Source organism: Protopterus annectens, chromosome 5.part1, assembly GCF_019279795.1.
Source record: "Protopterus annectens isolate FY-2018-M chromosome 5.part1, PAN1.0, whole genome shotgun sequence".
Taxonomy (NCBI): domain Eukaryota; kingdom Metazoa; phylum Chordata; order Ceratodontiformes; family Protopteridae; genus Protopterus; species Protopterus annectens.
The window spans coordinates 388,342,231-388,360,511 of NC_056736.1; the positions used below are offsets into that span (position 1 = coordinate 388,342,231).

The window sequence follows — 18,281 nt, forward strand, 5'->3', positions numbered from 1 at the left end:
ACTGCCAGATGGGGTGGGGAGGTGTAATCTGGGCAAGGTGGTCTAAGGCACTTTGTTTCCCCATGGAGGCCAGCTTGCTTATCAGCGTCCTGGAGCTAAGGACAGGTTTTTTTTTTTTTTTTTTGCGTTGCAGGCCTTTCAAACTGCTTTCCCCTAGGGAACGATTGTGATTCAAACAGACAGTATGTGGGTAGTTTGGTACATCAGCAAGCAGGGAGGAACCAAGTATTACTCCCTTTTTCAAGAAGCTCTCAGATTTTGGCAGTAGACAAGCTCTTCCAACCACTGATGATAGTGCATATTCTGGAGAGTTCTAGTGTCATAGCAGAGAAACTGAGCAGGTGTATTATCCTGCCTTATGAATGGTCTCTCAATCACAAAGTGGTGGAAAAGATTTTTCGTCGTGTGGCCAACCTTACTGCAACCTATTTGCATCACCCCTGAACAGCAAGAGCAGCAGCTACTTTGCCTGGTGCTCCCCTCCAGGGGAGTCTCCGAGTGATGCTGTCCTGCACAATTGACCTCAGGATTTCTGTATGTCTTTCCCCCAATACCATTAATTCTTCAGTTTCTAAAGAAAGCTATCAGGTTGAACAGCAAGGTAATCCTCATTGTTCCCTTCTGGCCTCACAGATTTGTTTCCCCTTTTCTTTGGCCTTATCTGATTCAGTGACCCTGGACTCTGGACCCAGATTCATATCTCCTGTCCCATCCAGAGGGATTAGTTCATCCAAACCTTCAAAACCTCAAGCTCACAGCTTGGCTTCTCCAGTGGCATTGATTGCCAGGCATAATAATCTTTCTTCCCTAGTTCGTAGGATTCTTTTGGCATCCCATAAACCTTCCATCAGAAAACTCTACAATAGTAAATGGAAGAGATTTTCATACTGGGGTTGTAATAATAACATTGACCCCTTCACAGCTTCTGTCGACAAAATCTTAAAATGTTTAGCTTTGCTCTTTGAAGAAGGAGCCTCTTCCTCTACTACCAGGGTTCAACTAACGGCTATTTCAAGTTTTTATAATGGGTTCAAAAAATATTCATTAATTTCACCTAAACTTTGCAAATTTTCTTTAAAAAAGGGATCTTGATGTTAAAGATTCCATATAAGGAACAGTTTGCACCTTGGGATCTAAACTTAGTCTTACAGACAATAGTACATTCCCCTTTGAGCCTGTTGCCAACTGCAACCTGAAATTCTTATCTTGTAAACTATATTTCTGGTAAGGATTACTTCTGCCAGAAGATTTTCAGAAATTCAAGCCTTATATTGTAAACCACTGCGTTTAATATTTCACAAAGACAGGATTTCCTTGAGTACGAACCCTTCTTTTCTACCAAAAGTGGAGTCGGAAAGAAATATTAATCAGACAATCAATTTGCCAGTATTATTTCTCTGTTTCTCAATCAAATGTGAATACTGTATGCATTTATTTAATGTTCATAGACATTTGTGCTTCTCTCTTCATAGAACAAAAGATACAAGAAAATCTGACCGTTTGTTTCCTTTGCAAATTCCAGAATAGATAAGCCAGTATCCAAGGTTATTTTATCTAGATGGCTAAAAAAGATTGTATATCCTTCATATACAACAAGAGGAAAGTCGAATTACGTGGGCCTGTTAGGGCACACACTACTAGAGCCATAGCTACTTCACCAGATGTTCTTCTTGTCTCTCTGTTGCAGTCATCACATTTGGGTTATCCCTGCCAGGGTAGCACTCAGTAGGCCCGGATACTAGAGACTTGGTATTTCTGCGTCGGTTGCTGTCGCTTGAGGTCTGACGTCAGGTCGTCAGTAGTATAAAGTAAGGCAGCCGATGCCATTACATCAGTCTTTCTTGCTGTGGAGCCAAAGCAGAAGCAGTTTGCACGAGTGCCGATCGGCTGCTACCTGAATTTTCGTTTACCGAATTGAAGTTGAAGTCTTCTAAAGCTAAGTACCCCACTGGGGATCCTTTTTTCTTGCACTAACCGATGTCAGAAAATGTTAATAATTGTTTCGCCTGTGAAAAACAAATACCACACCGAGACTTCCACTCTTACTGCGTCACTTGTTTAAGCCTAGACCACGACTTCCCTCATTGTCACTTCTGTGCTTTGTTCAATGCCAGAACTATCGGTCGTCGGGCCCTTATTGTAGCCAGATATTTCCGCTTACAGTCCTCTAATTCCGATATGGCTTTGGTAAGCCATCCGACAGCAGATCTTCCGAAAAAGGCAAAGATAAAGACAGAGACCGCACAGGTCCAAACCTACCAACGACGCTTCCGTTAAGCTAGTCGTCAGTTCTCCGGTCCTCAGTAAGGCACTTTCGCAGCCCCTGATGCCCACTTCTGTTGATTCACAAGCCGCTGCTGAGACCCTTTCGGAGTCCGGTATGCCGCAAAACTCTTCTTCGACTAAGGATCCTGCAGTCGTCTCAACCTTGGATGGGTCCGGAGCCACTGAGCAGGCACCAGCTTCGGGAGAAGTCCTTCGCACTACCGAATTTCAGCACAAACAGACATCTTCTTTTGTGACTATTGTTTTTTCTAAAACTACCGAGTTTCTTAGGCCCTGGGTACGAACCACTCTCAGGCACCTGCTACCTTGCCTCAGTCTCAAATGCTTAAAATGGCGGAAGACCTTATCATGCTGATCGGGGAAGCCAAGCTACCCCCTCCAAAAGGAAAAGAGATCTGTCCCCTGTAGTTTTGTCTGAACAAGAGTCAGATGAATCTAATGCATCTGAATGTAAAGACATGCAACCCCTCTCCACTTATGAGAATTGTGATGCAGAGGATTCCATTCCTTCAGCCTCTCCCCCAGAGGATTTTTCCTTTGGGGAAATCCTGCATACCTTAAGGGAGCATTTCCAATGGGGGAGTCAGGACTACCCTCAGTCTAAAAAGAGACGCAGAGAATTCCTAGATCTTCCACAACACAGACCTTTGGCCATGCCCCCATTCCTTAATGTTGTGGAGGATGTTTTCCTCGAATCTAGCTTGACTCCTGACGACCTTCCTCCTACTCCCTGGAAACCAGACAGGTTACTATAGAGTCCCTGACTCACACAAATATCTTTTTAAAAATCCTACAGTTGACCCTGAGGTCATTTCTCAAGGGCCAAACGAAATTAAAGCAACCTCTACTAACCCCCCCCCCCTTCAGCCAGGGATTCCCGAGCATTGGACAGATGGGGTAAGAATGTATACACCTTGGCTACTCTTGCTATCAGGGCACTAAATTGTCAGTTCCATATGCTGAAATTTCAGCAACATACCTTGGAACTCCTTAAACAAAAAATGTCTTCCTTTCTTGCTTGGGCAGAATCTAAAGATTTACAAGCATTAATGCATTCTGCAAGTCAAGTAACTAAACACACCTTGCACTGTGGTTGTGACGTCCTAAAAGCTTCTTGAAGGGCACCAGTCACTGGATCTGTCATTAGAAAGCATGCATGGCTTAAGGAACAGCCCCTGCCAGATCATGTCAAATCTAAATTGTTGAATGTCCCCTTGCACAAAGATAACTTATTTGGCACTAAGGCAGAAGAGGTCTTAAAAAAGATGGAAGAAAAAGCAAAATCTATGCAAACAGTTAAGGATTTTTTTGCAGGTCCAGCCCTCTAGGTTCAGCAGGCATTGTCCCCCCAAACCCTGGTCCTTTCCTGCTCCCAATAAACCGGCCCAGCCTAGGCCTCATGGAAGCAGACCCCCACCCCCCAGCAGCAGCCCCAGGGAATGCAGAGATCTAAGCAGTAGAATACCTCCACTTCAAAACCAGGGAGTTCTAAGCCACCCCCTTATGGTAAAAACTCACAATGACTCATCTCCTCCACCCCCTCCCTCTGCCCACCTTCACTTACCCCTAAGAGGAAAACTCTCCTTTCACCCAAGCACCTGGGCCACCATTACGAAGGACCACTGGGTTCTGAACATTGTGTCTCAGGGATACAAATTTTCCTTCCACACCCTTCCAACCCCAAAAGGGTTCCCAGATCTACCACCAAATCAGTGGGCAGAGGCTCAAAAGCCAATACTTTACCTGCTCTCGTTCCTGCAGAACAGATAGGCCAAGGTTTCTACTCCAGACTTTTTCTGGTGCCCAGAAAAGAGGGCACCTGGTTGCCCCATCCTCAATCTATCCATATTAAACACCTTCCTGGTGATCCCAGAATTCAAAGTGCTCACCCTCCAGCAGCTGCTACCCATGCTCTCCAAGGATGCTTGGCTAGCCACCCTAGATCTAAAAGAGGCCTACCTCCACATTCCTATCAGGGAATCATGCAGAAAATATCTCCGGCTTCAGGGCAGGATCTCAACACCTTTCAGTTCTCTGTGCTTCCCTTTTGCTCCCAGAGTTTTCACAAAATGTCTGGCTCCGGCCATTGCCTTTTGCAGACAAAGAAATATTCAGATTTACCCATACTTAGACGAGTTCCTTATTCAGGGAGCCAGCCAGGAGAAGCTGCTCAAGCACCTGGCCTTTGTAAAAACAGACACCAGCACTGTAATATGGTACATCAACAAGCAGGGAGGGACTCACTCCTAGCCTCTATGCAGGCTGGCCATGACCCTTTGGCACACAGCCTCTGCCATGCAACTACACCTATTAGCACAATTCCTACCAGGCTCTCTCAACTCTCTGGCAGACCAATTAAGCAGAACTCTTCTGCACCCACACGAGTGGCAACTCAACAGAAGTACCTTCACACTAATAACTCAGAAATGGGGAACCCTGAAAGTCGACCTCTTTGCCTCCCACACCAGCCATCATCTCAGCAAATTCTACACCGGGGAGCATCACTGCATGGCTTGGAAAGTGGATGCCCTGTCCTTCCCCTGGGTCACTCTGTCAGTCTATGCCTTTCCTCCCCTACCTCTCATCCAAAGGGTACTGCTCAAAATAAGGGAGGAAAAACCAAGGACCATTCTCATAGCTCCAGACTGGGCCAGGCAGCACTGGTACCCCTTGCTGTGCAGCCTGTCCTCGCTACCCCCATGGCATCTTCCTCAGATTCTAAGGCTCCTGAACCAGAGGGAAGGGGAGTTCTTGCATCCCCAATTGCAGACACTCAATTTGGCAACTTGGCTTATTCCCTAACCCCGAACCAATCTGCCAACCTCACTAAACAGGTTCTGGATGTTATCCATGAGGCCAGATGTGCTAGCACCAGAAAGTCTTATGCTGATAAATGGAAAAGGTTCTGCACCTGTATCCAAGGGAGCCAATACGGCACAGCCCCCCCTCCCTCACATCCTGGATTACTTAACTGACCTACTACACAGTGGCCTCTCTTGCTCCTCTATAAAAATTTATGCCTCTGCTATTTCTGCTCATTTTCACACTGAGCAGCCCATTTTCTCACAGCCTTTGATCAAACAGTTCCTAAGAGGGGCTAGCAACTTGAGGCCACCCAGAAGGGTACCAGCACCAGCTTGGGACCTTAACTTTGTATTGGAAAAGCTCACCCTGCCCCCTTTTGAACCAACTTCTTCTGCAGAGCTAAAATTTCTGTCCTGGAAGACAGCATTCCTTCTGGCCATCACTTCAGCCAGAAAAGTCTCTGAGCTGCAAGCACTCATGGTTGGAGAACCCTTCATACAGACAGGGTATCCCTCAGAACTAATCCATTCTTCATGCCCAAGGTGGTGTCCAGTGTGGCTCTCAACCAATCCATTCATTTGCCCACATTTTTTCCTAATCCCCAGAACAGGGGGGAAAGGATTTTTCACTCTCTAAATGTGCACAGACAGCTCAGATTCTATCTAGACAGGACTAAATCCTTCAGAAAGTCTGATCAATTGCCGGTTAGCTTTGCTACAGGATCAGAAGGTAAAGCCATCTCCAAACAAACCATTTCCAAATGGACAGCACACTGCATCCATTTCTGCTACAAACAGCATGGAAAGCCTCCCCCCAAGGGGGTCAGGACACACTCCACCAGAGCAGCCTCCACCTCTGCGGCTTTCCTCAGAGGAGCCCCATCAGGGACATCCTGGAGGCTGCCACCTGGACATCTGTTCACATGTTTACCAAGCATTACCACCTGCCTCTCTTCTCCAAATCCTGGGCAGGGTTTGCCTCTGCAGTCTTGCAGGGCATTCTAGCCAGCCCCTAGTTCCATTGACTGCCTTCCACCCTTTTCCTCAGCTTTGGGAATCAACCCAAATGTGGTGACTGCAACAGTGAAACACACAGAATATAGTACAATTGTGTACACTTACCATAAATGTAGCTGTTCGAGTGTATTCACTGTTGCAGTCCTGGTCCCCCCCTCTCCATTCCCCTTTCTTCTCTTTCTCCTTTTATTACCATTCTAACTTGTTGTTCTCCTTTCCTTTCAAGGGAATTATTGGTATTTATTTTCCACTGGTGGGGTTTCTTCCACCAGACCCTGGCCTCCTACTTGGGGGCTCCTGACAGGTTGTGGCAAGAAAAACTGATTAATGTCGTTGGCTGCCTTACTTTATACTACTGATGACCTGATGTCAGACCTCAAGCGACAGCAACCAACGCAGAACTACTAAGTCTCTGGTTTTCGGGCTGGACGAGGGATACCCTGGCAGGGATAACCCAAATGGGATGACTGCAACAGTGAATACACTCGAGCATCTAAATTTATGGTAAGTGTACACAACTGTACGTTTTCATTCTAAGGCTTCCATGGGCAATATTTGTGCAGCATTGACATGGGCTATCTCGCATACTTTTATTACTCATTACAATTGGATTTGGTCTCTAGGGGAAGAGTATTATTTGGTTCTATGGTGCTCAGGAATTTCCTTCTGTGAGTCCTCCCAAGATCTAAGGTAGCTAGGGACTCTGTCCCTTATGTCAAGGATTAAATGAAGATCAACAACATCAGATATAGAGGTTATGTATTTACCATAATGTTCCATCTGTGTTGTCCATCTTCATTTATCCTTGACTCTCCACCTTCCACCCTCCTTCATTTCAGACCTCTTGGTGGAATGAATTATGGTCCTAGTTATACATTTTGTCATATATGACACCAGATATGGTCTCTGTAAAGGTGCTAGTAGGATTATATTTTCTGTCCTTTTCTGTCTGCAAACTCAGTCTGAGGTAAATTGGAGAGGAACATTTTGGGTAGGACCTAAGCTCGAGAGTTTTTGGTTCTCACGGGCTGTAGTAATGGCTGAGTCGGTTCCGATATTCGGAACCGAACCCATATGTCAAGGATAAATTAAGATGGATAACATATATGGTATGTTATGGTAAGTGCACAACCTCTTTTTTTCTTTTTATACCTTGTTACTGTCTTTATACCTTGTATCACTAGTACTGCTATTCTTTGTGTTAATGTTGCTTATTTTGTTTATTACTTTTTGATACTTATAACTCTGTTAATGAAATGTAAAGAACGCTATGCTGTTTTTTGCTCATTTGTATTATATGAATACATTTCTTAATAAAAGGATAAAATCTAAAATAAAGGAAAGCATAACAAATTTTAACAAGTCAGACACATCTCAAGGTAAAACAGCATCTGAAAATGTATGAACAGTATACTTCAAAAATCGTTATGATGTGAAATACTTTTTTTCCTCTGTGCTTACCATTGGATCTTACCATGTTTTGTTTTTGCAGACTATCATAGGAGATTTTCAGAAGGAACAGGAGAAGTTTGTGCAAGAAAAGCATACAAGAAAGACTGGTAACATTTTTAACTTTAGTACATTTGTAGTCTTACCATCCAAAACTGATGGAATGTTTGAAAGTCGGTAAAACTTGTACCATTTACAGGTGCATGAATAAGTAGTCTTTAACTGGTTAGCTTTCCTAACAGTAAAACTGGAATTGTTTTTAGTGTTAATGATCTCCACAACTGAGGTCTGGATTCCATACACTTTGTGGAACTTGGACGATGGCACAGAGTTCCACACAAGATTTGCGGCAAGCCAAGTCATATGCAAATGTACCCAGGTCTACATAGAATTCCTCAGTACAGTGCAGGCACAACAGCCCGCGACATCAGCACCACCACTGTCAGTCATGGCAAAATTGTATTCAAGGAAAAGTAATCCAGAAAGTAGTATATGTGCATTATTAATGCATGTCTTTGGAAGGTATACAAGCTTGACGTAACATGTCAGTAAAAAGTACAAATTACTGCCTGAAGACAAAAGTGCATCACAGCAGTAATCCCATCGTGACAAATATCTGCAAATATTTATGGATTTCATTGTAAAATGTACACAAACATATATGAACACCCTCACCGTTATTTGTGGAATCTATCATAAGCTGCAAAATTTTCAGTGAAAAGATTAAGACGAAGGGCAATCAAAGTCACATTGCAATGGCTAACCATTTCTAAGAATGGGTGGGGGACGTGTGTGGAACACAAGTAATGCACACATCAAGGGAAATAGGTTGATGGAAAAGTAGATATAATGTGAGGGGTGAAGAAGAAGGGCATACCTGGGATGATAGAAGGTCAGAGGGACATAGGCATTTTTTTGGCAGAATGGAAGAAGTAGAAAAGACACGGAAGGAGGAGGTGAGGAAAAAACTTCAGGTACAAACATATGACAAACATTACAAGACATGAAGGACAAAGGTTGGTAATACACATAAAGGGTAAGTAAGGTACATAGACAGCACACATATGTACAACACTGGTGAAGGAAAAATGACAAACAGCGTAGAGATGTTTACCAGCCTTGGTGCTCCTCAAAAATACTTGTGTTACCAATGCACAAAGCAGTGCTGAGATGTCACAAACTGTGTGACAGTCATACCAAAAGAAGTATGACCGAGCGTAGGCGTTTATCAGACAATATTAAATAGGAAATGCAGTCATTTCAGTCCACAGTCGACATCAAACACCTTGTCCACTGTGCTGTCAGCACTGCCAGTATATGTCAGGTAATGATCACATCCAGTCAAGGAAATGCAGAAGCAGATAACCTGGGGGTAGACTAGAACCTGTAAATCTGCTTGCAGTAGGCAAACAGGTAAGCACAGTGCCAAACAGCATAACTGCAGCAAAAGAGTAATGTGGATGTGTAGTAAATCAATAACTGTACTCATCACTGACAAAGGAGAAATGGGATCCATATGTCAAAGAACACATTCCATGCCAGAGGCAACACAGATGGTGTTCAGGAATGCATAGATGTGTGACGTGCAACAACATCAAATAAGCCAAATATGAAGAAGTTTCTTCACACATACCCACACCAATGACATGAAATAAGAACAAAGTGGTGATACATATATATATATATATATATATATATGTGTGTGTGTGTGTGTGTGTGTGTGTATATATATATATATATATATATATATATATATATATGTGTGTGTGTGTGTGTGTGTGTGTGTATATATATATATATATATATATATGTGTGTGTATATATATATATATATACATACATACACACACATATACGAAGTAGCATATGAATAATAAGTAAGGAATGCAAGCTTGTGCATATGCAGGAAGCATACTAATGTCTGAGTAATGCACAACACTCCAGTAAAACATAATCAGAAATGGAATCTACTCAGTAGCCTCATGTACACGTGTCTTGCACGTATTTTTGATACCCAGCATGGTGGCACAATGTTATGTTGTCTCAGTACACCTACATTACAATAATACTTTACAGGAAGTTGAGCATAAACATATGCATACACCATATATATGTGAAACATATAGGCCAATAAGGGGGAAGGGAGATGGGTAAAATAGGTGCACATTAATAAAGAAATGCTAGTGAGAAAAAGCTGGCACAGAATAAAACAGGACAAACATAGCTAAGTAGCTAAATTACACATTGCACAGGTCCACAGCACAGGATGGACAGCAAGTCCTTTGCAAGGTACATTAAACAAATGGCCAACATTTGACACATGTAGTGTGCATTGGTGATGGCTATAAACATGTCTGTGCACAAATAACACAAACAACACAGTAATGTGCAACAATTAAACAGCAATGGCATAGGTACATTACAAAAGTAGGTTCATATGTCATAAACCCATATATATTTGCATGCTAACATAAGATGACAGGTGGCACTGTAACAGAAAGTGATATGAATACAATGTGTAAATAATGTGCATGACCAATTTGAGGAGAGTTATAGATAAACAGCTGTGGCACACCATCATTGGGTGAAAGACATATACATACTATAGATGTATGATGGGTGACTAATGTCTTTGAGTTGTTAGGGGCATCCAGTTGTACGGTCATGCAAAGGAAGGCTGCCATATTATTTATAATGACCATTGGACAGGTATGTTAACATGTATTACACAGACAAAGTATACACATGTTAAAATATATTCTGTATGCTCATTACAGTGGTATGTGTGAGAAAAAGTAGCTTGCATATGATATGCACTAGTGCCATTTATGCGATAACAACATGGAATTCTCAAAGGCAATGGAGAATATCAGTCCCCTGCTAGTAATACTGTCAGTGTGACAGACTATGTATGTTTACCCAGCAGAGGCATACATTATGTTAGTAAAATAAAACACTGTACTACTACATGGCACACAAATTAATCATTACCTGTCATACACAAGAGCATATTGCCAGTGGGACCTCCTGACACAAGTTCGCTATTGGAGGTTGGGCAAACCATACTTTAAATCTTGATTGGAGAACGAACATTCTCCAGCAGGGTGTTAATGTATAGGTAATATGTACTGAAGAATGAGCTTGACACTTTACGGCAGCATATTAATGTGCCATGAAGCTAAGACAGTTAAAAATGCTAACGGTTGCCATTTTTTTACGCTCAGTAAGCAGCGCCTTTGCTGTTTAGTGAGTGTCATATTAAAAGAAATACATAAGTTAAAAATAAAAAATAGAAGAGTATTTGTGTGTGTGTCTGTGTGTGTGTCTGTGTCGGTGTGTGTCTGTGTCGGTGTGTGTCTGTGTCGGTGTGTGTCTGTGTCGGTGTGTGTCTGTGTCGGTGTGTGTCTGTGTCGGTGTGTGTCTGTGTCGGTGTGTGTCTGTCTTTGTCGGTGTCTGTGTCTCTGTGTGCGTGTGTCTCTGTGTGCGTGTGTCTCTGTCTTTGTGCGTGTGTCTCTGTCTGTGTGTCTGTCTGTGTGTGTCTGTGTGTGTGTGTGCATGCGCATGCATAAAGGCAGAAGTGAGAAGATCAGGTAGTGGCTGCAGTTAAGGAAGACCTCTCACCCTCTTAGTACAATACATTTGGACAAAGCTCAATAATCTGAGTACAAAGGCACAGAAATAAGCACAGATTTTAAATGTTATTCTTATAGGCTTCAAACATTTCTAGAATAGCAGTAGTGTTAGCATGCATTTTATGAAGGATATGAATTCTGAAACTCAAATGTATGTCATTATTTAGTAAGTTTCACCCCAATGATTTGCCAAAAACTATGCATTTTATGAGGAACAGTCTAAAAAATTAGGTAAAAATATAGACATTCTGTGAAAATCTGTTCATTTGATAGATACGCAATTATGAAACTTTTAATGGCTGATATTAAGGTACACCGCTTCTAAATGATTTTGTATGCATGTGTGTTTGAGAGTATGTGTAGACAATAAATACATCCAAAATATAAGTTTGATTAGTAAAATACTCCCTCCAGTAGCAGTTATTTATATTATATCAAATTTGAAACATTAGGTAGAGGGACTATTTTTCTTGAAAAATCTAAAAATAATAATACAGTATTAAAAAAAGTAAAACAAAATAATTTTATAGACAGCCCATTGTCTAAGCACAATAACGACCTCCAGGTTGCATGCCTCAGAACACTGCTGGGCATGCATTATTTACACAGTAGCACACACCCTGTTGTGCATTATTGCGTGCATATACATAGATGTACGATGTATGTAAACAAGCAAATGAAAGCCAAAAAATGGCCAAGTTTGTGCAAAGTATGCAAGTTTATCAACCATTTGAAAGTAGTTTCAGGAGAATAGCACCACATTAAGTGTGCAGTGCAACAAAATGTAAAAAGTGTAATATGTCACAGTTGGTAATAACAAAAACTGACCATGTATGCATGGGAACACTGCCAGTAAGCAAAGTGTATCGTATTGGCAGAATGCTACCTGTAGCAGACATATTTGTCACAGAAAAGTGCAGACTACATCTGCAGTAACATTGCTATGGTGCAGTTCAAGCAAAAGCCGCAAGTCACGTACTGAGTGGAGGAATGAATATCCTGCCATTTGTAACTCTGTCTGCAAGTATGTCAGCATCTGATGAGAACATAACATGGTGGTGGTGGTAATGGCAGTGTCACTGTAACAACTGTCATACATCAGCAGTGTGCATCATGAGGTATATCTTACATGCATGACTGCAGTATTGGATTCTTGCACAAATGTGTGCCTAGTAATGCAAGTAAACCAAATAGAAGTAGACGGTGGCAGCATTACATGCATGGATCACATAGATTATACTTGTGGTCCATCACTTTTTTAATTTCTCCAAATCTTTTGGGTTTGTAATACCATGACAGGAATGGACCCCATTCCTAAGTCAAAGTACGATTAAAATTCATGAAATTTGTATTGTTTCAGTCTTTGAGGACAGCCAGAAGTGCCCTTCGCAGCCCCGATAATGTGCCCAGTTATGACTCCTCCTGTAGTTCTTATGGAGTTACATGTATGGATAACATATCTGAATACGATTGTAGATTCTTTTTTCTAAAACCTATTGCTTCTACCACTATTAGTACTATCTGGGTATCTTTCTTCCACATTGCTGTGATTTCTGCCTGCAAATCTTGATATTTTATGACTGTGTCTCTGTATGCAAGACACTGTAGTCACTGGGTGTAGCGATTTTAATGATCAGTGGTACTTTTGTCTTCTTTTCGTGGACTACTATATCTGGTTTTCTCACGTCTGTCTTTTGAACCCTTGGTAATAGGTGATCCCATATGATGTAGACTTCATTTTCCATGATGCTTTGCGATTCATGTTTCCAGTGTTTTTCAGCCACTTTAATACCATAATGTTTGCACAATCTCCAGTGCAACAGTCTTGCCACATTATTGTGCCTTTCAGTATGACGTCCTTCTGCCATTAGTGTGTCACAACCAGCAACAAGGTGTGTGACTGTTTTCAATTCTGTTTTACAAAATCTACATTTGTCTGTTTCTCCCACATGTTCAATGGACTTTGTAAACCAGTGTGTACGTAGCCCACTGTCATTCCTGCATTCGATCCTGATCAACATGAGGTTTTTCCAGAAGTTTTCTATACTTGCAACTGTATTTATGCATTTTCCACATTTCTTGCCTTCTCATCTGATCCTTCACCTTATATTCTTTTCTTTTGTATTTTTTAGCCTATTCAGTTGATGCTGGATTTTTATCTACTTCTGGTTTGATTTCCATTCCTGCTTGACTCCGATATGCTTCTGCTAGACTAAGCAGAGAAGTCATCTTAGATATTTCTCCTCATGTGTCAAAACTTTCATTATGTTTGGGTCTTGTGAGGTCACAGATAAGTGTGCAGTCCCACAATTGCAGATCTATACATGTAATCAATTTTAAGGAGGCCCATACCTCCTTCGGAATGGAGAATATACAATCTTGGTATGCACTGATTTTTATAAATCATTTGGTGAGCATGAAGCATCCTCCTTGTTTTCCTGTCTAATCTGTCCAACATGTTTTGGGGCCAGTCAGTCACAACGAAACTGTAAGTTAGGACAGGAAGAGCAAATTGGTTTATAGCTTGAATTGTATTCCTAGATGTCAGTGCTGTTTTCAGGATTAATTTAAGTCTTCTAAAATATTCCTTACTAAGTTTTATTTGCATTTATTCATGTTTTGTTGCTGATCCTTCATCAGTTCCCAAATAGTTATATACATCCTCTTGCTCAAGTTCTTTTATATCACATTCTTGTCCCAAACTGATGTTTTCTTGGTGCTGCAGATGTTCATCGTGCATACAGCTGCAGTAATCACAGATGGGTTCTCTGCCGTCAGGCGGTCCCGCGGTCGGCCGAATTCCAAATTCTTGGTCCGGCGTCGGTTGTCGTCACTTTCTCTTCTGACGTCAGTGAGGCCAGAGTATATAAGACACAGCCGACGCCATGTTCTCCAGTCTTTTTTGCCGCGCGGTGCCCGAAGCAGAAGCAGTTCGCAAGTGCCGGTCGGCCAGCTCCTGAATTACGAAAATTTTGGAAACCGAAGTCTTCATTAAAGCTAAGTACCCCGTTGGGGAAACTTTTCTTGCCTCAGACCGATGTCAGAAAAAGTTAATTGTATTTCTTGTGGGAAGCAAATACCGCATAAGGATTTCCATTCCCTCTGCATACCTTGTTTGGGCCCAGACCACGACGTCTCGGGCTGTCGCTTTTGCGCTACCTTCAATAAACGCACTATTAAGCATCGGGCGGAGTTCGCCCAACACTACTTTGGTAAAGCTTTTGATTATAAAATGTCGTCGGACACTCCGACTACCATTTTGTCCAAAAAATGCAAGGAAAAGGACCGGCACGCGAGGCCCGCGGTCCCCGCCGACACCACGCCAAAACAGGCTACACGTGGTCCGGTTCTCAGCGAGACACCTTTGCAGTCCCTGACTACCGACGACACTCCTTTGGCAGTGTCCTCTGTACCCGAGACCGCTGGGACCTCGGCCCTTTCCCAGACTACAACCACCGAAGCCTTTGCTAATGTTGAGCCTACTAATGTGGACAGGTCCACCTCCACCCATGGTGTCTTTAGGCCCTCATCTTCTTTTTCAATTAAGGCCTTTACTAAATCCAAAGCAGCCAGGCATCCCACGAGGCCTGTTGCACAGGGCCCATCTCCAGGTCCCATGCCTAAAAAACAGATGCTTAAGATGGCTGAGGATTTAATTACTCTTATCAGAGGTTCTCAACCCCCTCCAGACAAGAGACCCAGAGTGGAGGAAGATTCCCCCTCTTCTGATCAGGGATCCATTTTATCAGAACATTCTGATGCAGAGGAACACTCTTACTCTCCTTTTGAGGATTCGGATGCAGAACAGTCCATCCCTTCTGTATCCCCTCCTGAGGATTTTTCTTTTGGGGAAACCTTGCACACCTTGAGGGAACACTTCCATTGGGAAGGCCAAGACTTTTCAGATTCCAAGAAAAGACTTAGGGAATTTCTTTTGTTACCTCAACACAGACCTCTGGCGATACCCCCTGTTTTGGACATACTTGATGATGTCTATTCGGAGGCTTGCCTTAACCCGGATTCTCTGCCTCCTGCACCAGTCAAACCTGATAGGTATTACAGAGTACCCAGCTCTCACCAATTTCTCTTCAAAAGCCATAATGCTGACCCTGAAACCATTTCACAAGGCCCCAAGGGATTGAAGGCCTCCACTGCCAAGAATCCACTTCCTGCAGAAAGGGAATCAAGATCTTTAGAAAGGTGGGGTAAAAAGATATATACCTCGGCCACCCTAGCCATGAGGGCCCTAAATTGTCAGTTTCATATGCTTAAATATCAACAGTTCCTGTTATCACAATTAAGGAACAAAATGTCTCAACCTGAACAACCAGATTTAAAGGAGTTACAGGATATGATGCATAGTGCAGAGCAAGTGGGTAAACACACTTTACAATGTGGTTATGATGCCCTAGAGGCTTCAAGTAGAGTGGCTGCTACGGGATCAGTCATTCGCAGACATGCTTGGCTTAGAGAACAAAACTTGCCTGATCATGTGAAAGCTAAACTTCTAGATGCTCCTTTACAAAAGGATGTGCTGTTTGGTACTAATGCTGAGGAGATATTACGGAAAATGGAAGAAAAAGCCAAATCCATGCAAACTGTCAAAACCTTTTCCAGGTCCAACCACCACGCTTTAGCAGAAATTGGCCTTCAAAAACTGGTCCTTTCCAGCCACTGACAAGCCCCAAAGAGGTAGATACAGACGCACAAGGGGCAGAGGGCAATCACAAGGATCATATAGAGGACGACAATGGCAAACTCCAGCGCCAAGAGGTGGCGAGGACAGTGCACAACAATACAGGAAGCAAACCCAATGACTCCCTCATTTCCATGCCAAGCACGTCTCAGCTGGCAGCACCTTTGGGAGGAAAGCTAGCATTATTTGCAAACAATTGGCATATTGTCACAACAGACAAATGGATCCTGGACATTATAAACAGAGGCTACAAATTTCATTTCCACACTCTGCCACAGAATCAAAGGGCAGAGGCACAACTACAAATTTCAAAGCTCATAAGCATGAGAGCTATTCAAGAGGTACCTTCTCACGAACAAGGTCAAGGTTTTTATTCAAGGCTTTTTCTGGTACCAAGGAAAGGAACCGACCGGAGACCCATTTTGGACTTATCCATCCTAAACACATTTCTACTGCACCAAAATTCAAGATGCTCACATTACAGCAACTTCTTCCCATGCTGGGCAAGGAGTTTTGGCTGGTAACATTGGACCTCAAGGAGGCATACCTGCATGTCCCAATCAGACAAAGCTGCAGAAGATACCTCAGATTTCTTGCAGGTTCAATCCACTATCAATTCTCTGCATTGCCCTTTGGCTTATCTACTGCGCCCAGAGTATTCACAAAGTGCCTGGCATCAGTGATTGCCTACTGCAGACTTCAAGGGATACAAATTTACCCTTATTTGGATGACTGCCTGATCCAAGCGGACAGCAAACACATACTTCTGGAACACCTGACATATGTGACACGGCTATTGCATCCTCTGGGATACACAATCAACAAAGAGAAATCAAGGCTAACACCATCTCAGAAAATAACTTTCCTGGGTGCCAACTTGGACACAAACACCCAGATGGCCTATCTTACACCAGAAAAACAAGGGCAACTATCTCAGTACTTCAAAATACTAGCAAAAAGTACCAGGCTTACTGCAAGGAAAATCCTGCAGGCTCTGGGATTCATGGCATCTTGCATTCTTTTAATCCCATGTGCAAAGCTGCATATGAGGAAACTTCAGTGGTACCTAAAAAACGTATGGTCTCAACACAGTCACAGTTTGGAAACAGTACTACCAATAATCCCATGTTTGCAAAAGGAATTTCTATGGTGGGCCCAAGCATGTCAAGCAAACACAGGCCTCCCATTCTGCAAGCCTCAAGCAGAGCAAGTTATCACAACAGATGCCTCAGATTACGCTTGGGGGGGCGCACATGACGGACAGGTGCATCCAGGGCAAATGGTCCCAAAAAGAAAAGCACCTCCACATCAATCAAAAAGAAATGCTAGCAGTAATAAATGCAATTACAGCTTTCAAGGACTTCCTGCATCCAGGACAATTACTGATAAGAACAGACAACACCACAGTAATGTGGTACATAAACAAACAAGGAGGAACACATTCATACCCCTTGTGCAGACTAGCCATGACCCTTTGGAACTTGGCTCTGGAATGGCAAATCGAACTTCAAGCACAGTACCTGCCAGGATTGGAAAACACGCTGGCAGATAAATTAAGCAGAAATATGACAGACCCACACGAATGGAAGTTACATCCGCAGGTGTTTGCAGAAATAACCCAAGTGTGGGGGAGGCCAGACATAGATCTTTTTGCCTCCCACAGGAATCATCAATTGGAAAAGTTTTGTTCGAGGACCTTTCATCCAAAGGCCTGGAGAGTGGACGCCCTTTCATTCAGTTGGACAGCATGGACAGTTTACGCATTCCCATCTCTGCCTCTTCTGCCCAAGGTACTTTTGAAAGCAAGAGCAGACAGACCGAAGATGATGCTGATTGCTCCAGATTGGCCAAGGCAACACTGGTACCCATTGCTGAGGAGCCTAACACATACTCCTCCCTGGTCCCTGCCTCTAATGCCTCTTCTGCTGACTCAGCACAGTTACAAAACTCTCCACAGTCAGCTGAAAACACTCAATCTCGCTGCATGGAAAATTCCTTAACACCACAACAGACCCTACTGTCCAAGGAGGTGCAGGATGTCATTTTGGAGGCCAGAAGACCATCTACTAGAAAAGCTTACTCCGCAAAACGGAAGCGGTTTTGTTCTTGGAATGCGAAAAAAGGCCAGGACCCTAGAAAACTGAACTTGCCTCAGGTATTATAGTATCTAGCTGAGCTGCTGAACAGTGGACTTTCATTTTCTTCCATAAAAATCCATGCCTCCATTTCTGCAGAATACAACACGGATCCTCCTTTATTTTCTCACCCACTCTTACGACAGTTCCTCAGAGGGGCTAAGAATATTAGACCACCAAGGAAACAACCAATACCAGCCTGGGATCTTAATTACATACTAGAAAAATTAACATTGCCTCCTTTTGAACCAGCTGCCTCAAC

General features: G+C 42.9%; 1 protein-coding gene across 1 annotated transcript in view; it reads left to right on the forward strand.

The window, feature by feature from the left end:
• SYAP1 (synapse associated protein 1) overlaps nucleotides 1-18,281 on the forward strand; it is a 410,740-nt gene that overhangs the window by 316,303 nt on the left and 76,156 nt on the right. Inside the window, exon 3 of the mRNA XM_044072785.1 lies at nucleotides 7,600-7,666. Within this exon, the coding sequence (XP_043928720.1) occupies nucleotides 7,600-7,666 (67 nt within the window). The remainder of the gene's footprint in view (nucleotides 1-7,599; nucleotides 7,667-18,281) is intronic.